Source organism: Manis pentadactyla, chromosome 3, assembly GCF_030020395.1.
Source record: "Manis pentadactyla isolate mManPen7 chromosome 3, mManPen7.hap1, whole genome shotgun sequence".
NCBI lineage: Eukaryota > Metazoa > Chordata > Mammalia > Pholidota > Manidae > Manis > Manis pentadactyla.
The window spans coordinates 63559542-63578136 of record NC_080021.1 but is presented as its reverse complement, the minus strand read 5'-3'; the positions used below and the strand labels follow the sequence as shown (position 1 = coordinate 63578136).

The window sequence follows — 18595 nt, the reverse complement described above, 5'->3', positions numbered from 1 at the left end:
CCTTTACCCTAATCATTATGAGAGGAAAGCTCTAGTTCTTGAAAATTCCCCAAATGAGGCAGATAGGGTTAGAACAAGCAGAGGGGAGAAAGGAGCTATGATGGTTGTCCCTGAGGCTTTCCACTGTGAAATGTAGAAACAAGAATTTCTTGTACACTTTTGCCTTGTGTACACTTATAGAAAAAAGTTTAGATTATTTAAGAACACCTGCAGAAATTTCCTGTAAGAAATTAAAACAATGTCTGATTTCTGTCTGGAATAAAAGATTATCAAAATAATTTTCCAATCTATTACTGAATATGACACTCCCTGCAATTTCCTAATAAAAAGCATTAAGTCCTTCCTTCCTTCAAATAAATCATATATGAAAATAGTTTCTCTACCTAAACTAAAAGAAGAGAGATTGTCTGGAATAATTCTGAAAAGTCCTACCTTTTCTTTGCAGCTGGAAAGCATGCTAATAATGCTAAGACAAACTGATTGGACTGAGAGCGCTGGGGACCAGTCTTCTGTTAGAATGGATAAACAGATATGACCATTGCTATAAACATGAGGATGAACGGGAATATTTTCACCAGTAAACATGACCTAAGAAAGAATAAAATGCCATTAACACTCAAATATTCTGTATTAGCACAAAATAAAATATTCTCTACATAACTTAATATTTTAAAAACAAAATTATAAACAAACAAAATCAGTGCCAGGAACAAGTTTATTCTCGACTCAGTAAATACTGGTTTCACTATATGAATGAACATGTAGTAGGAGAAAAACCAATTTTATCTATTTTGTAGTTCAACTATTTTTCACGAATTCCCTTTAAAAATTTCTAAATTACCATGCATTTTTAGAGTGAAAAAGAGTTACTTATGAGAATGGTTTTTCAAATTCTACTCATCCTCTCTGCATATGGAAATCATATACACTAAAATTCTGAACAAAAGTATTCAAATTCAAGATAATATAAATTACAGGTGGAAGGAAAACACTCCTACCCTTAATAAAGCTATCACTGGGGGGTGCTATTATATGCAAAAGGAATTGACTCCTATATATTCCATCTCCTCCAAACTCACATGTCCATTACAATGGGTACGAATCACTACTTATTAATCAATAAAATAACTCTCTGCCTGGGTAAAAAAGTAGGTTGAATGAAGTCTTCCAATTAGGTACTGTTTTTCTCTGCCTTTTCTTTTACTAAATCCTTCCAACTGGTTTTCCTTTCTCTATCTTGCCTCAGCACTGTTTTGAAAGGCAATAAACTATTATTTCCTTCCTTTGCCCTAAAAATTCAACAAATATCCCAAGAGTAGTGTTTCTAAAACACATCTACCTAATCATTCGAATAGGAAGGAGAGTAAACTCAAATATTCTGAGGAAACTGTAAGCGTGGATCAAAGTATGTCAAAGAAAGTAGAAATATTTTATTTATTTTGAATAGAAATTAATCCACAAATCTTTAAGTAAATCTTATACTTCAGTAAGATGTACTGTATTTATTCGGTTGCTTAGTAGTAATTTTAAAAATCAATTGAAAATCTGGCTAAAAATACAAATTCAAGAGCCCCACTCCCACATATTCTGATTCAGTAGGTATGACAGGATTTTTGTGAAGCTCATCAAACATGAACCAGCAGTTCCCAAACCAGACTTACAGTATCTCATCTCTGCAAACTGCCTCATACTTGAATACAGCAGAATACTGGTAAGGAGAAACTGTACCTTAAGTTACAACATAAACTGATGAGCTACTGCTCTAGGCATACCCTGTTTCCTTTACAGAGCAGAAAAAAGAGCCAGTGAAGTTGGCCAGAGTAAGGTATGCCATAGTTTAATATGTAATATGTTATAGGAAATTACCATAAGCTGGGTTTTTATTTTTAAGTATCTAGCTATGAATCTGATTCATTTATAATTTTTAAAATATTTACGTTTTAACAAAGCAGTCTTTCATGCAAGTAGGAGTCCTCTAATATTTCAAATATACTAACATATGGGATTCATTTCCTTGCCTGAAGTCAGTATGAGACAGCAAAAGGAATTTTTTCTCAAAGGAATGACTTAACATACTTGCATAGTTTTCTTCCTTTAATTTCTGGCCATCCACCCTCCATTCCCACTAAAAAGAGCTAAATTAAAGCTGAAAAACAAAAGCAAAGTCTCAAAAGGTAACTTGCCCTGCCTGACTGCTGACAATTGTCCCCAAAAGCCTACTTTGGCACAATTGTGTTCAAAGCCTACCATTTATCTCAATCATATGTATCAATGTTAGTGCCTTTTTTCTTCACTTTTTGCTAAAAAGGTGCTGCTCTGCAAAAGGAAATGGCTGCTTAAATGGTTCTGCAGTTCCACACTTTGAGTCTATCCATGATTATTTTTTAAATTACACTTTATTTTTTATAAATATAACTATAGTTTATTATATCCCATAATGTGTAGAGAGCTAGATTGGGAATTTACAGATTTCAAAGAATAAGTATCTGCTTCAGGGTATTCATTTTGTCACAAAATGCCATTTGAGCAGCTAGATATTTTCATTAGGAACATAAGCAATGCTTAAGAGCTCATTTTCTGACCATAATTTTTTGAAGGATTTTCTTTTCCAGTAAGGTTTCTTTTTAAGAAGTCAAGTAAAACAGTGCTCTGGAAGTACTAAAAAGTGAAGAATTGCCAAGTTATCTTCTTTTGCAAAAATTAACCAATGTATCAGAAACCATCAAGGAAAACACACAGCCAAACATAAAGATTACCACACATGCTTTGACTAGCCAATACACATAGCAGAAAGAAAGCAGTATTCTTCTTGGGTAGAAATTATTATAAACTAAATCACTTGGCCTCAGAGCCAAGATGTATGCATGAACCACAAGGAAATCAGGATAGAAGAGGAAAAAAACGTGATGAGCAGCAATAGAAGACACCACCAGCAGAAGCAGCAGACGGTCTATTTAGCAGAGAAGAGAGCCAGAAATCAACAAGACAGAAAAAGCTCTTAAGTCTGAGGGGACTGAAAGGTAACTCAGATCTCAATAACCCTTTAAAAAAGGGAGGTGGGGGGAGCTTTTTAACATGCAACATGCAGAGCAAATGCAGCCAGTCTGAAACTTTTAACCACCAAAAACAAGGGAACTAATTAGATGCACATATTATAGGTAACCCCTAGGGCCTAACCTGCCAGATACAGATTTTTTAGAAGTTTATCTAAAAACGGAAAGGCTGAGTTTACATGCCAAAGATGAATTCCTGAAGTGAAAAAACAAAACAAAACAAAACAACAAAATCTTTTTCAACATTTTATTCATGTAAAAGGCTGGTAAGCAGTTTCCACAGTTTTGATATAAACTCTACTACTAGAGTTCTCTGCATGTGACAGTAGAGTAATGGAGATGAATTTCTTCAAGATCATGCTCTTAACCATCCTCATTTATTTAATTTGGGGCACAAGCCAAAGGAAGAAATAGATATTTCAATTATTTTAATGTACCCAAGTAGGTTCTGAAAACTTAAGGAATGATTAAGGTTAAAAACGTTTTTGGGGGAGTCCCCCATAGCTGACAAAACTAAAACAGAAATGACAAAACAACTGAATAAAATTAATTTGAAACCAAAGGAAATAAATATGAAGTTTGCTAATTCATTTATTAAATTACTTATTTGTTAACAACTTACTCAGATTCAAACTAGTTAGGTAGATGAAATAGAGTCAGCAACCCAAGACTGTACACATTCCCCACTGCATAAACAAAACTGAATAAAATGGAATTGCAGAACAAGCTATTTTATGGGAAAAAAGTCAATTTTAGAAAAGGATCTTAGATCTAACATGTATGAACCACTTGAAGTTCTAAGTCTGCATTAGAAGCAGTGCTCAGAAGTCTCAAAATTTTCAAACATCTCCCTATCAGTACGGAAGGCATACTACTTACGACTCACTGGTTTCAGATTTCTGAAACTAGTTGTCTTGGTGTCAAGCTAGGCCAAACACAGTATATACAGTATGAGCAGTACAAAACAGGCTATAATTATAAAAGCCAGTCTACAATATGAATACCAAGATTTCTCCAGGGAAAATATGAGGGGATGTTTTCTCTGATTAAAGTGATAAGTAGTTGACAATACTTAATGGGCAACTACAAGAACTTAACATATAAGCAGAGAGTTTATAATAACAAATCAGATAGCTAATTATGAATAATGTATGTTATGAGAAGTCTAGCATAAGTGGTAAATACTTGACAAAAGTGACTGAATATTGGAATTTTAGCAGTTTTTGATTCAAACTTCCCCTTTTATTCTAATATGAATGAGCAGCATTAATATTAATAGTTTTCCTGGTCTTCCATAATTACGACTAACATACAGCTATAGATGTATTGCTGTACATTGCAAAGACAATTGCAAAGACAAAATTCCTGGATACAATGAAACTAAATCTGGGTTCCTTTGGATGGTAAACACTCTCTCTCCTTTATACATTGTGCTTTTCTAGTCTACCAGTCTTCTCTTTCACCCTCCCCTCTGTTTTACCGGCTTCAGTAACTGTTCTCCTTCTTATTAACAGGTGTCCTAACTGCTAGACAATTTTAAGCAGTAAGAACTGTTTATTATTTAAGACTCTGGAAAGCTTAACCACAGCACAGGAAGCAGCAGGGAGACTCTGACTGTCAATAAATGGAAGGATGAAGGCACTATGAAGACAGTGCACTGAGGATCTCTGCACTGAGGGAATTTTGAGCAATAAAACCATAGGGTCCACAATATGGGGGCAGGAACAGGAGGGGAAATAAGGACGAGGGGAAAGTGATTATTCTTTTGCCTCAGTGTTTCTTAAGACTTATAATCAAGGTAAGAATAATTTTAGCATCCCGCTCTTACCATCAATATGGTTTCAAGATTAAATAGACAACCCGCTTCCTCCTAAAAAATATTCCCCCTTCTATTTCTAACATGCCTGTATATTTTTTAAAATTGAGTTTAAAAGTTTAAAAATAAGTATAACTGGGCCCTTCACAAGGTAATATAGATGTGTTTCAGATTTGTTTCATTCAAACAGGAAGCTCTGACAGAGAAAGGGGATCTAAGATAGTGGATATTTGAAGGGAAGAGCTGCTTATGTGAGGGAGGAGGTAGAAAGGAAAAGAAGCAAAACAGTAAAGACACTAAACTTGAGGACGTCATAGTTTTGATGGAGACTGACCATACTTTCCAATTCTTCTGAGATAAACTTTCAATTCTTTCATATTACAAGACTCTCTTTGATGGACCCCCAAATACCCTTCCACTCTCATCTTGTGCTGTAGCCCTTCTTATGTCTATACGTAAAATGACAATAGCATTTTCTCGCAGATAGCTAGAAGAAGCCATGTCCTACCATGCCTGGCCTTACTTTTGACATAAACTCTTCTGGTTCTTTAACTCCCATGGAAAACTGGTTTTCCTTTGCCCCAGCATTCTATTCTAAATCTGTGATTGCTTTCTTTTTTGCTCCCAAAGCATATAATTCATCTTTTAATTTATTGTCTTTCAATTTCAATGTCTATGCAACAGTTGCATAAGCCAAAAAGTGTGGGGTCCTCCTTGACTCCTTTCCTTCATTCATATTCCACATCAATCTATCAACAAATCTTGTTGGCTCAACCTTTAAGGCTGGTCCAAAATATGGTAACCTTCCACATCTCTACTGCTACCCTCTGGTGCAAGTCACCATCGCCTCTCATCTGAATCACTGCAATAAGCTTATCTGGTCTCACTGTACCTGTGTGTCTCCGACAGTCAATCTGCCAAACAGCCAGATTTTTCCTTTTAATTTTAAGTAGGATCATGTCATTCCTGTTTCAGAATCTTTAAAGGCTTCCCATCTCATTCTGATTATAAGTCAAAATTCTTGCAATGGGCTATAAATGTCCTATTATACAATCTATAATGGACCCTTCAGCTCAAATTATCTCTCTGACCTATGTCCCACATTCCCCCTCTTGCTTATATAGACAGCACTCTAAGGACCCACTACACGGGCTCCAAATTCAGGACCTTTGCATTTTGTCTTCACCCGCTCTTTCCTTCACCTATTTCACACGGCTTACTGACTCACATCTTTTAGAATTCTCGCTCTAGTGTCACCTTCTCAGTGAAAGCTTTCCTTATCATTCTATCCAATTCTACAACACCCTCAACCCCTTTTTTCCTACTTGCTTTCACTATCTTTCACACTATATATATTTTAGTTACTGTTTATTATCTTTTTCTACAAAAATGCAAACTCCACATAAGCAGTATTTCTGTCATTTTGTTTACCACTGGATTGCCAACATCTATTACAGTGTGTGTCCTATGATATGTACTCAATATTTACAGAATGAATGAATAAATGTCTACCTAACCAAATACTAAACAGATTATAAGCTGTTTGAAGGCAGGCACAATGCCTTTTTAATTTTTGTACTCTTTCCCATCTCTAGTAAACAGAACATGTAACTGTGTTTTTGGCACACAACTCATGCTCAATACTATTTAAATTAACCAATCATATACCTGTATACTAGCTTACCAAAAGAGAATATATAAAGGAAGATATTTTATTTACTATATGGCTCATGGTAAGTATGCATTAGCAGAAACAAGATACGAAAAGGTGCCCCAATCTCTGCTCCTATATTAAATGAAAAGTTTTATTTGTTTCTGTTTGTTTTAAAGCAAAAGACTGGGCCAAACACCTCATTTTTCAAGCATTAATAGTCAGAAATGATGCTGATAAGCCAGAAGCCAACAACAGAAAGTAAAGATCATTTTCTGGAGAGAATTAAGACATTTGCCTTTGTTTTTTAATTTAGTCTACAGATGTCTCTTATAGAGGTCTAGAGGTCATGGCAACACACAGCTCTTTACTTTATTTTTATGAAAATGATAAAAGCCCCCAATCCTTAATTTTCTGCAAGTAGGAAGTTTAATTCTACACCTCAAAACAGTTATCTCTTTATCTACAGCACAATGTAATAACTGACTTCCTTTCATCTATGCTTCTACATGGCAGAAGAAGATTAAGCCATGTTTGTTATATTCTATTTTAAGTGGCAATAAAATATGATTTTTCTCAGAAATAGCATATTTTAGTGTGTAACAAATTGAATTTCAGGTATTTGGGAAATTTTATTATCTAGAACACCTCATTACCTAGCAATACTAGATAAAGCTGGCATTAAGTCTTACCACTAGTAACTATTGATTTGGCCACTAGTAACTCATTTACCCACCTCACCAAGCCAGAAATCTGGAAGTCATCCTAGAGTCTCCCTTCCTCTAACTTCAATCATTCACTACAATTAAACATCTCTCAAAAACATTCCTCTACCACAATCCCTTGTCCAAGTATTAAGCCATTAAGTAGTGACTATGCCTCAAATTATAATGATCAGATCTGGGGCTGGTATCTACATACTTAACATCTTGTTAAGGTTTTCATCATATATTCTTCCCTTACAGTACTAAAAGTCTGCAAAGACAGCATACCCGTGCAAAGCAGAGAAGTATTCCTTTTAATAAAGCACTGCCCCTTCAAAATGTCATTCTATCTCATCTAGGAAGAAGTGCCTCCCTCCAGTTACTCCAAAACGCTAGTTCTCCCACAGCCCAAGGACCTGGGTTAGCTTTCCTTCCTCTTTTCTGTTAACATCTATGGAGAACAAACTCTATTAAGTTCTTGTAAGTACAAAAGCAGCAAAGCCCTAATCTCAATAAAGTAAAGTAAAATGTTCATAAGATTCTATTCATAAGATTATATTACAAATCTATTCATATAGTTATAATGAATTTCTTTTGTAAGTTTTTAACTAAGTAAAAATACCACTAATTTATAGTATTTAACTATAATTTTTAAATATAATAAATTTTAAAAAAGTGAGGCAGTTACCTGAGGAGAGTCAAAAGGATATCGACTACTAAACTTAAATAGAAGTTGAAATTTTTCCCCTTCATACAAGGTACCTGGGGCACCTTCCATGTCTACAATCCACCTAGAATAGAAAGAAACAAATTAAAAACTTCACGTAAAAGGGATTGGGGTGAGAAGGAGAAAAGTACTTCTTCCTCTATGCCAGGCACTGGGCTAGGAGCCATTCAAGTGTAACAGCATAATTCATCTCCCAACAGTTACACAGTTGGTATTAATACCCCAGGCCCTATTCCCTCCTCTGACACCCAAGGGTTAAATAACTAGATCAAGGTTAGACAGCTAGCAAAGGACAGAGCCAAAGTTTAACCCAAATCTGAAAAACACAAACAAAATAAAAACCCAGCTCAGTTATGTTCACACCAAAGCCTGCACTCTTCCTACTCAATTTATGCTACCTTAATTTCCCAAAAGACTATTTCTATCATGACTGAAAATATTTTATTGACAACATCAAACTAATGAACTGCTTTTCTGATAGCAATTATTTTGGAAGCAATAGGGGAGGTAGGTATCAACAATGACTACAGAGAATTGTAGCTGTCACACTGGTTTTTGCATCCTACAAAAAAGACTAGATAGGAAAAAAGTAGATAACATGAGATCAGTCCATTTACTCTAACAGCTATTCAAGGCTCTATATAGCCATTTCTTGTCTCATTGTTTCTTTTATTTTTTTATTTTTTTAAATTTTGGTATCATTAATCTACAATTACATGAAGAACATTATGTTTACTAGGCTCCCCCCTTCACCAAGTCCCCCCCACATACCCCTTCACAGTCACTGTCCATCTGCATAGTAAGATGCTGTAAAATCACTACTTGTCTTCTCTGTGTTGCACAGCCCTCCCCATGCCCCCCACGCACTATACATGCTAATCGTAATGCCCTCTTTCTTTTTCCCCGCCCTTATCCCTCCCTTCCCACCCATCCTCTTCAGTCCCTTTCCCTTTGGTAACTGTTAGTCCATTCTTGAGTTTTGTGGTTCTGCTGCTGTTTTGTTCCTTCAGTTTTCCTTTGTTCTTATCTCATTATGTTTCAAAGGTTTAATGAAACACAGATAGATTCTATGGCATCTATGCAAGCTTACTTCGTTTCTCCATATATAACAATCATGAATATAAATGTTGATATTCTGCACAGTATCTCTTGCTCTTTAAAAAAAAAAGGGAGGGGAGTAAGAGGAATAGGCATTATGATGGCAAGGAAATTGAGCAGCTTTTAGAAGCAAAAGTGGACTGAAGTCATGAGTTCTTAATTATAGCACTGCCACTTAAAATTATTGTACACGTGGCCAATTCCTTTAATCTTATATGTGTCAGGTATAAACATTTATTATTTTAAATACAGGAAAACTAAAGCAAGTAAGACTAAGAATACAGTGTTGGAGTTCTATTCATCACTTTACATAATGGACTTTTTAAAAAATTTAAGTTCATTTATTTTTAATATCTATTTTACAAATGAAGTAAAATAATTAACATACCTACTCTCTGAAAGCAGGCAGCTAATGCATAAAGACCCTTAAGAGCATGGCTATTTATTTTCAGAATGTGTGCTGAATACCATACATGGTTATAAAAGACATGACCACAGACTGAGGGAGCAATATTTTACAGTGAAATTAGACACTTCCCCTTTAACTAGCAATGTGGTCATGAGGAAGCTGTTTTACCTCTGGCTTTAACTACTACAACTGTAAAATAGATTTTAACATAAATAAACAAAATTAAAAGAAAAAAGATAATCACTCAGAAGTACTGGAAAGATAAAACCTAGCATATTCCAGACATCAGAGCCAGTACACAGTGAATCAAACACAATGCATAAGTTGAATTTAAAAACAAAAACAAAAACTTACTCTTTACAAACTAAGTCCTTCCCAGCCATCAAAATCCCCTTTTATCATTCCCTGGACATACACTATGCAGAATGATATTCCACAGAAAAAATCAGAGGCCATCCTGGTGCCCTTTCATTCTGTTTATAAGGCAATTTTTAGGATACGATATACTATATAAATTTACATGTGATCCAAGCACAGCTTTTAAATATAGCTAAGCAAAGATCTCAGTAATCCTTCCAATATCTGGGTGAGACAGGTCAAAGAAAGCATACTTTTCAACATTGTGCAGGATAATTTTAAATAAACTTTTATTAATTAAAAAAGTAGTATGTGTTCACTACAGAAAATTTAGGGAAGTATAAATAAAACAAAAATCACCCAAAGATAATCACTGTTAAAAATTTTTTGGGTACATTTTCATTCTAGTCATTTTGCAGTTCCTGTATCAATGTAAATGAAGTCCACGAGAGTTGCATTATGTGCACACTTAAATTACATAAACTCAAACCATCAGTGTTTATGATTCCAACTGCAAGTACATGCACCAGGAGTAAGGATAAGATGGCTGAAGTCTCAGTTCTTCACTTCCTGTGAGTAGCTGCTGCTTGATGATTCTGTTTATAAAGGTATTTTCATGTATTCATGGCTCCTTATCAAATCAAAGAACAGGCAACTATTCCCCTCTGAAGGAAAAACTAGCTTTGTTGGATATATTAAGACAGGATCCATATCAATATAGCCTCTTTCAGGGGTTTTCAAAGGTAATTATGACTATACAAATTTCTGCCTTACATGCTGACTAGAGTAAAACTCAAGGAATGCCACTTCACTGTACTGTCTTGAGAAACCCATTTCTCTATAATTGACATTTACATTGTTTCCAAATTGTTCCTAGACATAGTAATGTTGTAATAAGTATATTAAGTTCTAAGTCAGTCTTTTTGTATCTCTTGTTACTTCTTTAGGATAGCATAGGGGTTTATTTATTAGGTCAAAATATATGATATTCCTATTTCTTAAGGACTTAATACATGCTACCAAACTATCATCCAGAAAGCTGAATGTGCTTTTATCATCTTCCTTACCCATACCCACATCCATATAATCTACTTGAACAACTATTTTAAGATCTGATTTTATAAGACTATTTTTATATCCTAGAAGATGGACTGAAGATAAGTTTTTTGTGATTCTTTACAATAAATTATTTTAAAAGAAAAATGATTGCCTGACAAACATCTCTAAAGGACAGGTTTATCTGTGACAGTGTCAATGCTGTTTATAATTTGTGGTATAACTACTTGATCATCTATATGCTTCTGTTTGTAAAAACATAAAAGATTCCTTTAACTTTTTATAAATCATTGTGTGGTTCCCAAAAAAGTGAAAGATGAAAAAGGAAGCAAAATTATTACCAATTTCCCTGGAAACTACAAGTCTAGCTGTTACAGGATATTCTGAAGTTAACAAAATGAGAGAGGAAAAAGATGAAAATGGAGCATAATCCATTTGTTTGGTTATACAGAAGAAAATGTCACTTACTAATTATATAGAACAAATGCCATACACTCGAGATGTGTTTCGTTTTCATATGTTGTTTCATACAAATGAAAAATCAACTGAGAGCCACAAAAAGACATGGAGAATCTTACCTTAAACTTACTAAGTAAGAGAAGCCAATCTGAAAAGATTACATATTATATGATTCCAACTATATGACATTACAGGAAGGGGAAACTATGGAGACAATAAAAAGATCAGTGGTTGCCAGGGGTTGGAATGGGATGAATAGGAAGAGCAAAAGGGATTGTTAGGGCAGTAGAAATATTCTTTATTATACCATAATGATGATAGATGCCATTACACATTTTCCCAAGTCCATAGAAAGTACAACACTGATAGTAAATTGTAATGTAAACTACAGACTCTGAGTGATTATGATATGTCAATGTAGGTTCATCAATAGTAACAAATGTATCACTCTGTTGGGGAATATTGGTAACAGGATAAGATGCATGTCTGAGAGTAGAGGGTATATAGGAAATCTCTGCACCTTCTGCTTGGTTTTGCACTGAACTTAAAAATGTTAATCAATTGAGAAAGCAATGTTTTAAAGAGATTGTTACAAAGCTAGAGATCTGTACTACACTTTTAAATATCAATATATCCAACCAAATGTCAATATATCAATTCTTCAGATTCCTGTTCTTAAAGCTTGACTCCTATTTTAAGTACTGACCTCAAATATAACCAAAATGGTTTCTTCTGGATAAGTATATCCATAAATTTTGGTCACTTTTACTCTCTAGACTTAGAATATCACTAAATATTTGAATTGTCCTATTTGTTCTGCAAGCTGGTTTATAGTAAACTTTTATCTTGTTGGTTCCTATCCCTTTTACATTTTTGAAGTTTTTTTTTTTAATGAGAGGGTCAATTATTTTAAAATGTCCCCCTATTTCAGAACATTTACCCTTGTCTAACAGAATTATTAAATCAAGGAAGTGATAAGGGTAGACTAGACTGGATTGTGAGATCTTAGGATGATATTCTTGTAAACATTTCAAATGCTCATTTTTAAGAAGAGACCTGTATCTCTCTGCTCTTTTTGGTATCATCTCTGATCTCTCTGTTCTTCTTGGTATCATCTCTGGGAAGAGACTTCTACTCCCCTCCCAAGGAAGGAGCTGAATTAGAACACTTCTGTGTCCTCCCACCTTTCACTTTTCATCCTCATGCAAAAATTTATCAGAAAAGATTGCTGAGAGCCTGACATTCCTTTAGCTACCTTCTGTACAGGAGGCAATGTGTTCAGGGCATAGCGATGAACACCTCTTCTCTGTTACTCTCTTCAAAGCCTTCAATGTGTTTATGGAAAATCTGATAAATAACCTCATTCTAAACTGCTCTACTGTAGATGGTCATTTCATAAACAAAATTAGACCGAAGTTTTAAAATGCTGCTTCATCAGCAGGAAATTAAAAAAATATATTACTAACCAAAGACAGGGTTTAAAAAAGGAAGTTTTACAAATTATATATTATATACAATGTGTACAATATTATTACATAAAATTGTGCACATAAATGCATAGATTAGATGTTTATTTCTTGGTGCAAGAAAATGGGACAAAATATGTAAATAATTCTGTTTTAAAAATAAGTATATAGTTATACATACTTTACATTGATAATAAAAGAAACACGTAAGTACTTTAAAAGTCAAATACTTACTGTGTAATTGAATTTTGAACACTCTTTTCATTTAAAGTCATTCCGGGAGGTGGGTCATTTTGCAAAGCCAACAGTTCTTTCTGCAGTCGTTTCTAGAAAAAGAGTATCAATAATAATTATACTTTTCTTTCCAACATATCCCTCTAGTTAATACAGTTTGAAATCCTTGATTAAATTCCTCCAGATGCACGTACCTTTTCATTTACAAGCTCTTTTAATCTTCTGTATATTTTACATGCCCAACTCTCAAATTTTAATTGCTATCTTAAAATTCACAATCTATTGTCAAAATATTTCTAAATATATTTGTGAACAATGATGCTGTAAAGTGCTTATGAAGAGCAGCCAGCTACCTACAAAACACAGCTTCTCTACTGAGGTCATAAGGTCTCAGCCTAGGTTAAAAGTGTGTAAAAAGTTTTAGTTGTGCATCCTTTACTGCCTTTCTATTATAAAAACCTAAGTTCTCTAAAATCCATAAAGAATGCAACATTTCAGACAGACAAACTTTTCAGAGGAACTACACAAGTAACCTTTCATACAAAAAGTCTTTTGAAAAAATTTAAATAATTGTAATTTATAATTTACAGTCCATATGTCTATTTTCTTAAATAGTTTCATCTGTACATATTTTAATCTTTCAACATGAGAATATAACGTCAGGGTTCAAGATATGTATTTTTTCACATTGTAGATGACCCAAAATGGCTATGTATTTTTGCATTTATACAGCTTTCTTTTATTATTCAACTCTTCCCTTGTTATCACTAGTGGACATTCTTTTCCAGTGTACAATAAACTCAAACAAAAACCATAGCAGCCCATAATTTATGGGTTTAAAAACCAAATAACCAATGTTATTAGAATTGCATGCAACATTATAAAGATTCTTAATGAGCATCTTTTCTTGGATTAAAGTAGACAAGCATGGACATCCTGGTCAGAACTCAACAATTCTCTGCTTAAAAGTCAGTGTCTGCTTTTTCTGGATAGTGAAATATTACTATCAATAAAGCAATGTTCCTAAATATTTTCAATTCATGACACCTTTAAATTTAAGTAAGTTTCACATCATCCAACGCCACTACAGATTAGAAAACTCCTCCTTTCTCTGTTGAAAATTGTAATAGAACTTTTAATAAATGGCTCTGTAAGTTGCTAAAAATGAAAACGTATCCTCAGATCTTGAGTATCGTAACTGCTAGTAACAATGAAAATATCTACTTAGAATTTCTGAACTCTTCTGCCTTCCAAAATGCAAAATAATTACAAATGAAAATTAGTTAAGTCTTAATTATCTAAAATAGAGAAATAAAGCTGCCTAAATAACTTGTTTTGAATAAAGAAAGAATATATCAGTGATAAATTTTTATGTTAAAACAGGTTTTCTTATTCTACTTAAAAATGAGGGTTCTGTGATCAAGGAAATTTTTAAGAACAACTGAGCTCAAGAAAGAAGTGATTTCTTCAATGCAGAACTCCTGAGGCTTCTGATATACTAACCTGCACAATGATTCTCCAAGGAGAGGAATATAACTTAAAGAGTTTTCCAAAAGCAATAGAACCCTTTTAGGGCAGAGCACCTTGGAAAAGTCTTGTTTCAATGACCACATTTTGGGAAACACTGCTATGGAAATCATGCAGATTTTGAGAACTTAAGTCTTAAGACAGGAGGACAACCCTTGCTATAGAATCAATGATATAAAGGAGGGTCAATATGCATAAACTACCAACTGAAACACACTGATATAAAGGCAAGCTAAGAAGTTTTATTGGTATAATTATCCCTAGGTCTCCTGAGTATAATGTAGGGTGAATTGAAAGAAGAAATGTTCTCCCCACCCTGATACTACTTCCTACATGTCCTCTTTTCTTTCTCTGCTGTTTCTCCCTCTCCAAGCCCATCTGTGTTACCCAACAAAATGGTTTACTATTTGGCGAATCCATCACATTATTCTGGTGTAACAAATCCCAGCTCTCCTCCAGTGCTGGCACTGATACTGGCTAACATTACTGCTTCATGTGCTCTTAAAATGTACTATACCACCTCAATGAAAGTAAGTGGAGAAATTAGGAACAATTTCTCCAAGTCCTCCTAACATGAAAAGCATGGCCCAGGTTCACAGACCACACTTTTTGTGTAACACAATGATAAACCATGGAGTTTCATCCCAATGATAGGATCTTTGCCTCTTCAGCCCCTCATCATTTTCATCAATGCCTATGCTTATTTATTAGTTCCAATTTTCCACTTTTACAGACAGATGAGGGTGATGTATAAAAAGTACCATTACGGTTGTTTTATAATGAATGTTAACTGTTTTAAGTTGAAGAATAACACATATATTGAAATGCTCCTAGTGAAAGAGGGCTCAGTATTTTAAATATCATCCTAAAAGCTCATTCAAATCTAAAACAATTCAGTTTCTAAACTCGTAAGTTTCTAAAAGTATTATCCCACTCTATTGTTATGTTGGAGCCAAGGAACAGAAAATTTAACTCATACTCTTGTTGTAAGTCAAAACCAGAAAAAAATATATCCTTTTTATATACAAACAATGGCAATAAATCAATAAACAAACTTGACAAGATTCCTGGCCCTGTAAAGTTTAAATTCTAGTAGGTGAAGAGACAGTCAATAAATAATAACAAAACAGTAAGCATATGGTATATTAAAACATGGTAATAAATGGAGCAAGTCAAGGGGACGGAGCATAAGGCCTCACACATCTTATAAAGCTTTACCTCAAGCTGACACCCTGAGAAACTACAGGCATACCTTGTTTTATTGTGCTTGACAGATACTGTGTTTTTTACAAATGAAAGGATCATGGCAACCCTGGGCACAGCAAATCTATTGGAACCATTTTCTCAACAGCATTTGCTCAGTTCATTTCTCTGTGTCACATTTTGGTAATTATTGCAGTTATCAAAACTTTTTCATTATTATATTTATTATGGTGACCTGTGATCAGTGATCTCTGATGTTATTATTGTAACTGTTTTGCAGTGCCACAAACCATGACCACTTAAGACAGCAAACTTAATGTGTGTGTTCTCACTGCTCTCTCAACTGGCTGTTTCTCAATCTCTCTCCTTCTCCTTGGGCCTCCCTATTCCCTGAGACACAATAATATTGAAATTAGACCAATTAATAAACCTATAATGGCCTCTAAATGTTCAAGTGAAAAGAAGAGTGGCACGTTTCTCACTTTAAAACAAAAGCTAGAAATGATTACATTTACTGAGGTAGGCATGTCAGAAGCCAAAACAGGCCACAAGCTAGGTCTTTTGTGCCAGTTAGCCAAGGTGTGAATGCAAAGGAAGTTCTTGAAGGAAGTTAAGAAGTGCTACTCTTCTGAACACATGAACAATAAGACACAGCCTCACTGATGAGACGGAGAAAGTGTTAATGGTCTCCACAGAAGATCAGATCAACCACATTCCCTTAAGCCAAAACCCTGATCCAGAACAAACCCTGACTGTTCAATTCTTTGAAAGCTGGGAAGTGAGAAATCTGTAGAAGAAAAGTTTAAAGCTAGCAAGGGTTAGTTTATGAGGTTCATAAGGAAAGAAGACATCTATCTCCCTAACATCAAAGTGCTGGAGAAGTTGCAGCAAGTTACCCAGAAGATCTAGCTAAGATAAGTAGTGGAGGTGGCTACAACATTGAAAACAATAGATTTTCAATGCAGATAAACAGCTTTCTCCTGGAAGATGCCAACTAGGACTTTTATAGTTAGGAAAAGTCAACATCTGGCATCAAAGCTTCCAAGGACAGGCTGACTTTCTTGTTAAGGGCTAGTGCAGCTGGTGACTTTATGTTGAAGCCAATGCTCATTTACCATTCCAAAAATCCTACGTCCTTTAAGAATTATGCTACTTTTATTTTGCCTGTGCTCTACACAGTAAATGAAGCAACAGAGACTGGATAACAGCCCATCTGTTTACAATATGGCTTAGTGAATATTTGAAACCCACTGTTGAGGCACACTGCTCAGAAAAAAAATTCAATATACTACTGCTATTATTAACAATGCACCTGATCACCCAACAGCTCTGATGGAGATGTACAATGATATTCACGTTGTTTGAATGCCTGCTCACACAACATCCATTCTGCAGCCTATGTACCAAAAAGTAATTTTGACTTACATGTCTTAGTACTTAATTTCGTAAGACTACAGCTGCCATATATAGTAATTTCTATGATTGATCTGGACAAAGCCAACTGAAAACATTCTGGGAAGGATTCACCATTCTAGAAGCCATTAAGGATATTTGATTTATGGGAAGAGGTCAAAATATCAACATTTATAGGAGTTGGGAAGTTGATCCAACCTCATGCAAGACTTCAGTGGAAGAAGTAACTGCAGCTGTGGCAAGAGAACTAGAATTAGGAGTGGAGCCTGAAGATGTAACAGTATTTCTGTGATGTCATGATAAAACCTGAGTGGCTAAAGAGTTACTTTTTATGGATGAACGAAGAGTGATTCTTGAGATGGAATCTACTCGTGCTGAAGATGCTGTGAAGACAGTTGAAATGACAATGGATTTAAACTACTACATAAACTTAAGTTGACAGAGCACTGTATGGTTTAGGAGGCCTGACTCAATTTTGAAAGTACTTCTACTGTGAGTCAAATATCATCCAATAGTATAGCATACCACAGAAAAATCATTTGTGAAAGGAAGAGTCAATGGATGCAGCATACTTCATTGCTGTCTTATTTTAAGAAATTGCCACAGCCATCTCAAACCTTCAGTAACAACTATCCTGACCAGTCAGCAGCCATGAACATTAATCAGGGTGAGACCCTCCACCAGCAAAAGGATCATGACTCAATGAAATGATGGTCAGCATTTTTTAGCAGTATTTTAAAATAAAGATATGTATATTTTAGACATGTTATTGCATGCTTAACATGAAAACATAGTATACATACTAAGATTATACTGTAAACATAACTTTTATATGAACTGGGCAACCCAAAAATTAATTTGATTCATTTTATTGCAATATTTGCTTTATTGTGGTATCTGGTTTTACTGTGGTGTCTGGAGCTGAATCCACAGTATCTCCATGGTATGTCTATACTCTAAAGCATGGTAACACTTCTTTAGGGTATAGAGAAATTCAAACAAGACACAGAAAAACATTTAAAATGTAGAGTTATGACAATGGTTGCTAATACAACTGCACATAATATGGCCAACAATGTTTTCTCCAATTTTATTTACTAATCATCCAAGGGTGAGAGGTTAATTAGAGGAGCATGATAGAAAAAATAAGACCATACACATTAATATCATTACATTATCTAGTAACCACTATTCTCCCCTCAACAATATTAAGCAATTGCAACAACAGCCATTTCTCTTTCAGGGTGAGATGCTAGGCAAAGCAATAATTTTACATTATTTTAAAATAAAGCAGATTCTGAAGGAACAAAACAGCAGCAGACTCACAGACTGCAAGAAGAGACTAGGGGTTACAAAAGGGGAGGGTGGGTGGGGAGGGAGGGAGAAGGGGATTGAGGGGTATTTTGATTGGTACACATGGTG

General features: G+C 34.7%; 1 protein-coding gene across 2 annotated transcripts in view; it reads right to left on the bottom strand.

Moving 5' to 3' along the window:
* Positions 1–18595, bottom strand: part of UBE2W (ubiquitin conjugating enzyme E2 W) — a 61872-nt gene that overhangs the window by 16482 nt on the left and 26795 nt on the right. For both annotated transcript variants that reach the window (XM_036887524.2, XM_036887525.2), the window contains 3 exons: positions 13031–13122; positions 7913–8015; positions 433–588 (listed from right to left, as the gene is read on the bottom strand). In XM_036887524.2, coding sequence (XP_036743419.1) covers positions 433–588; positions 7913–8015; positions 13031–13122 — 351 coding nt within the window. The remainder of the gene's footprint in view (positions 1–432; positions 589–7912; positions 8016–13030; positions 13123–18595) is intronic.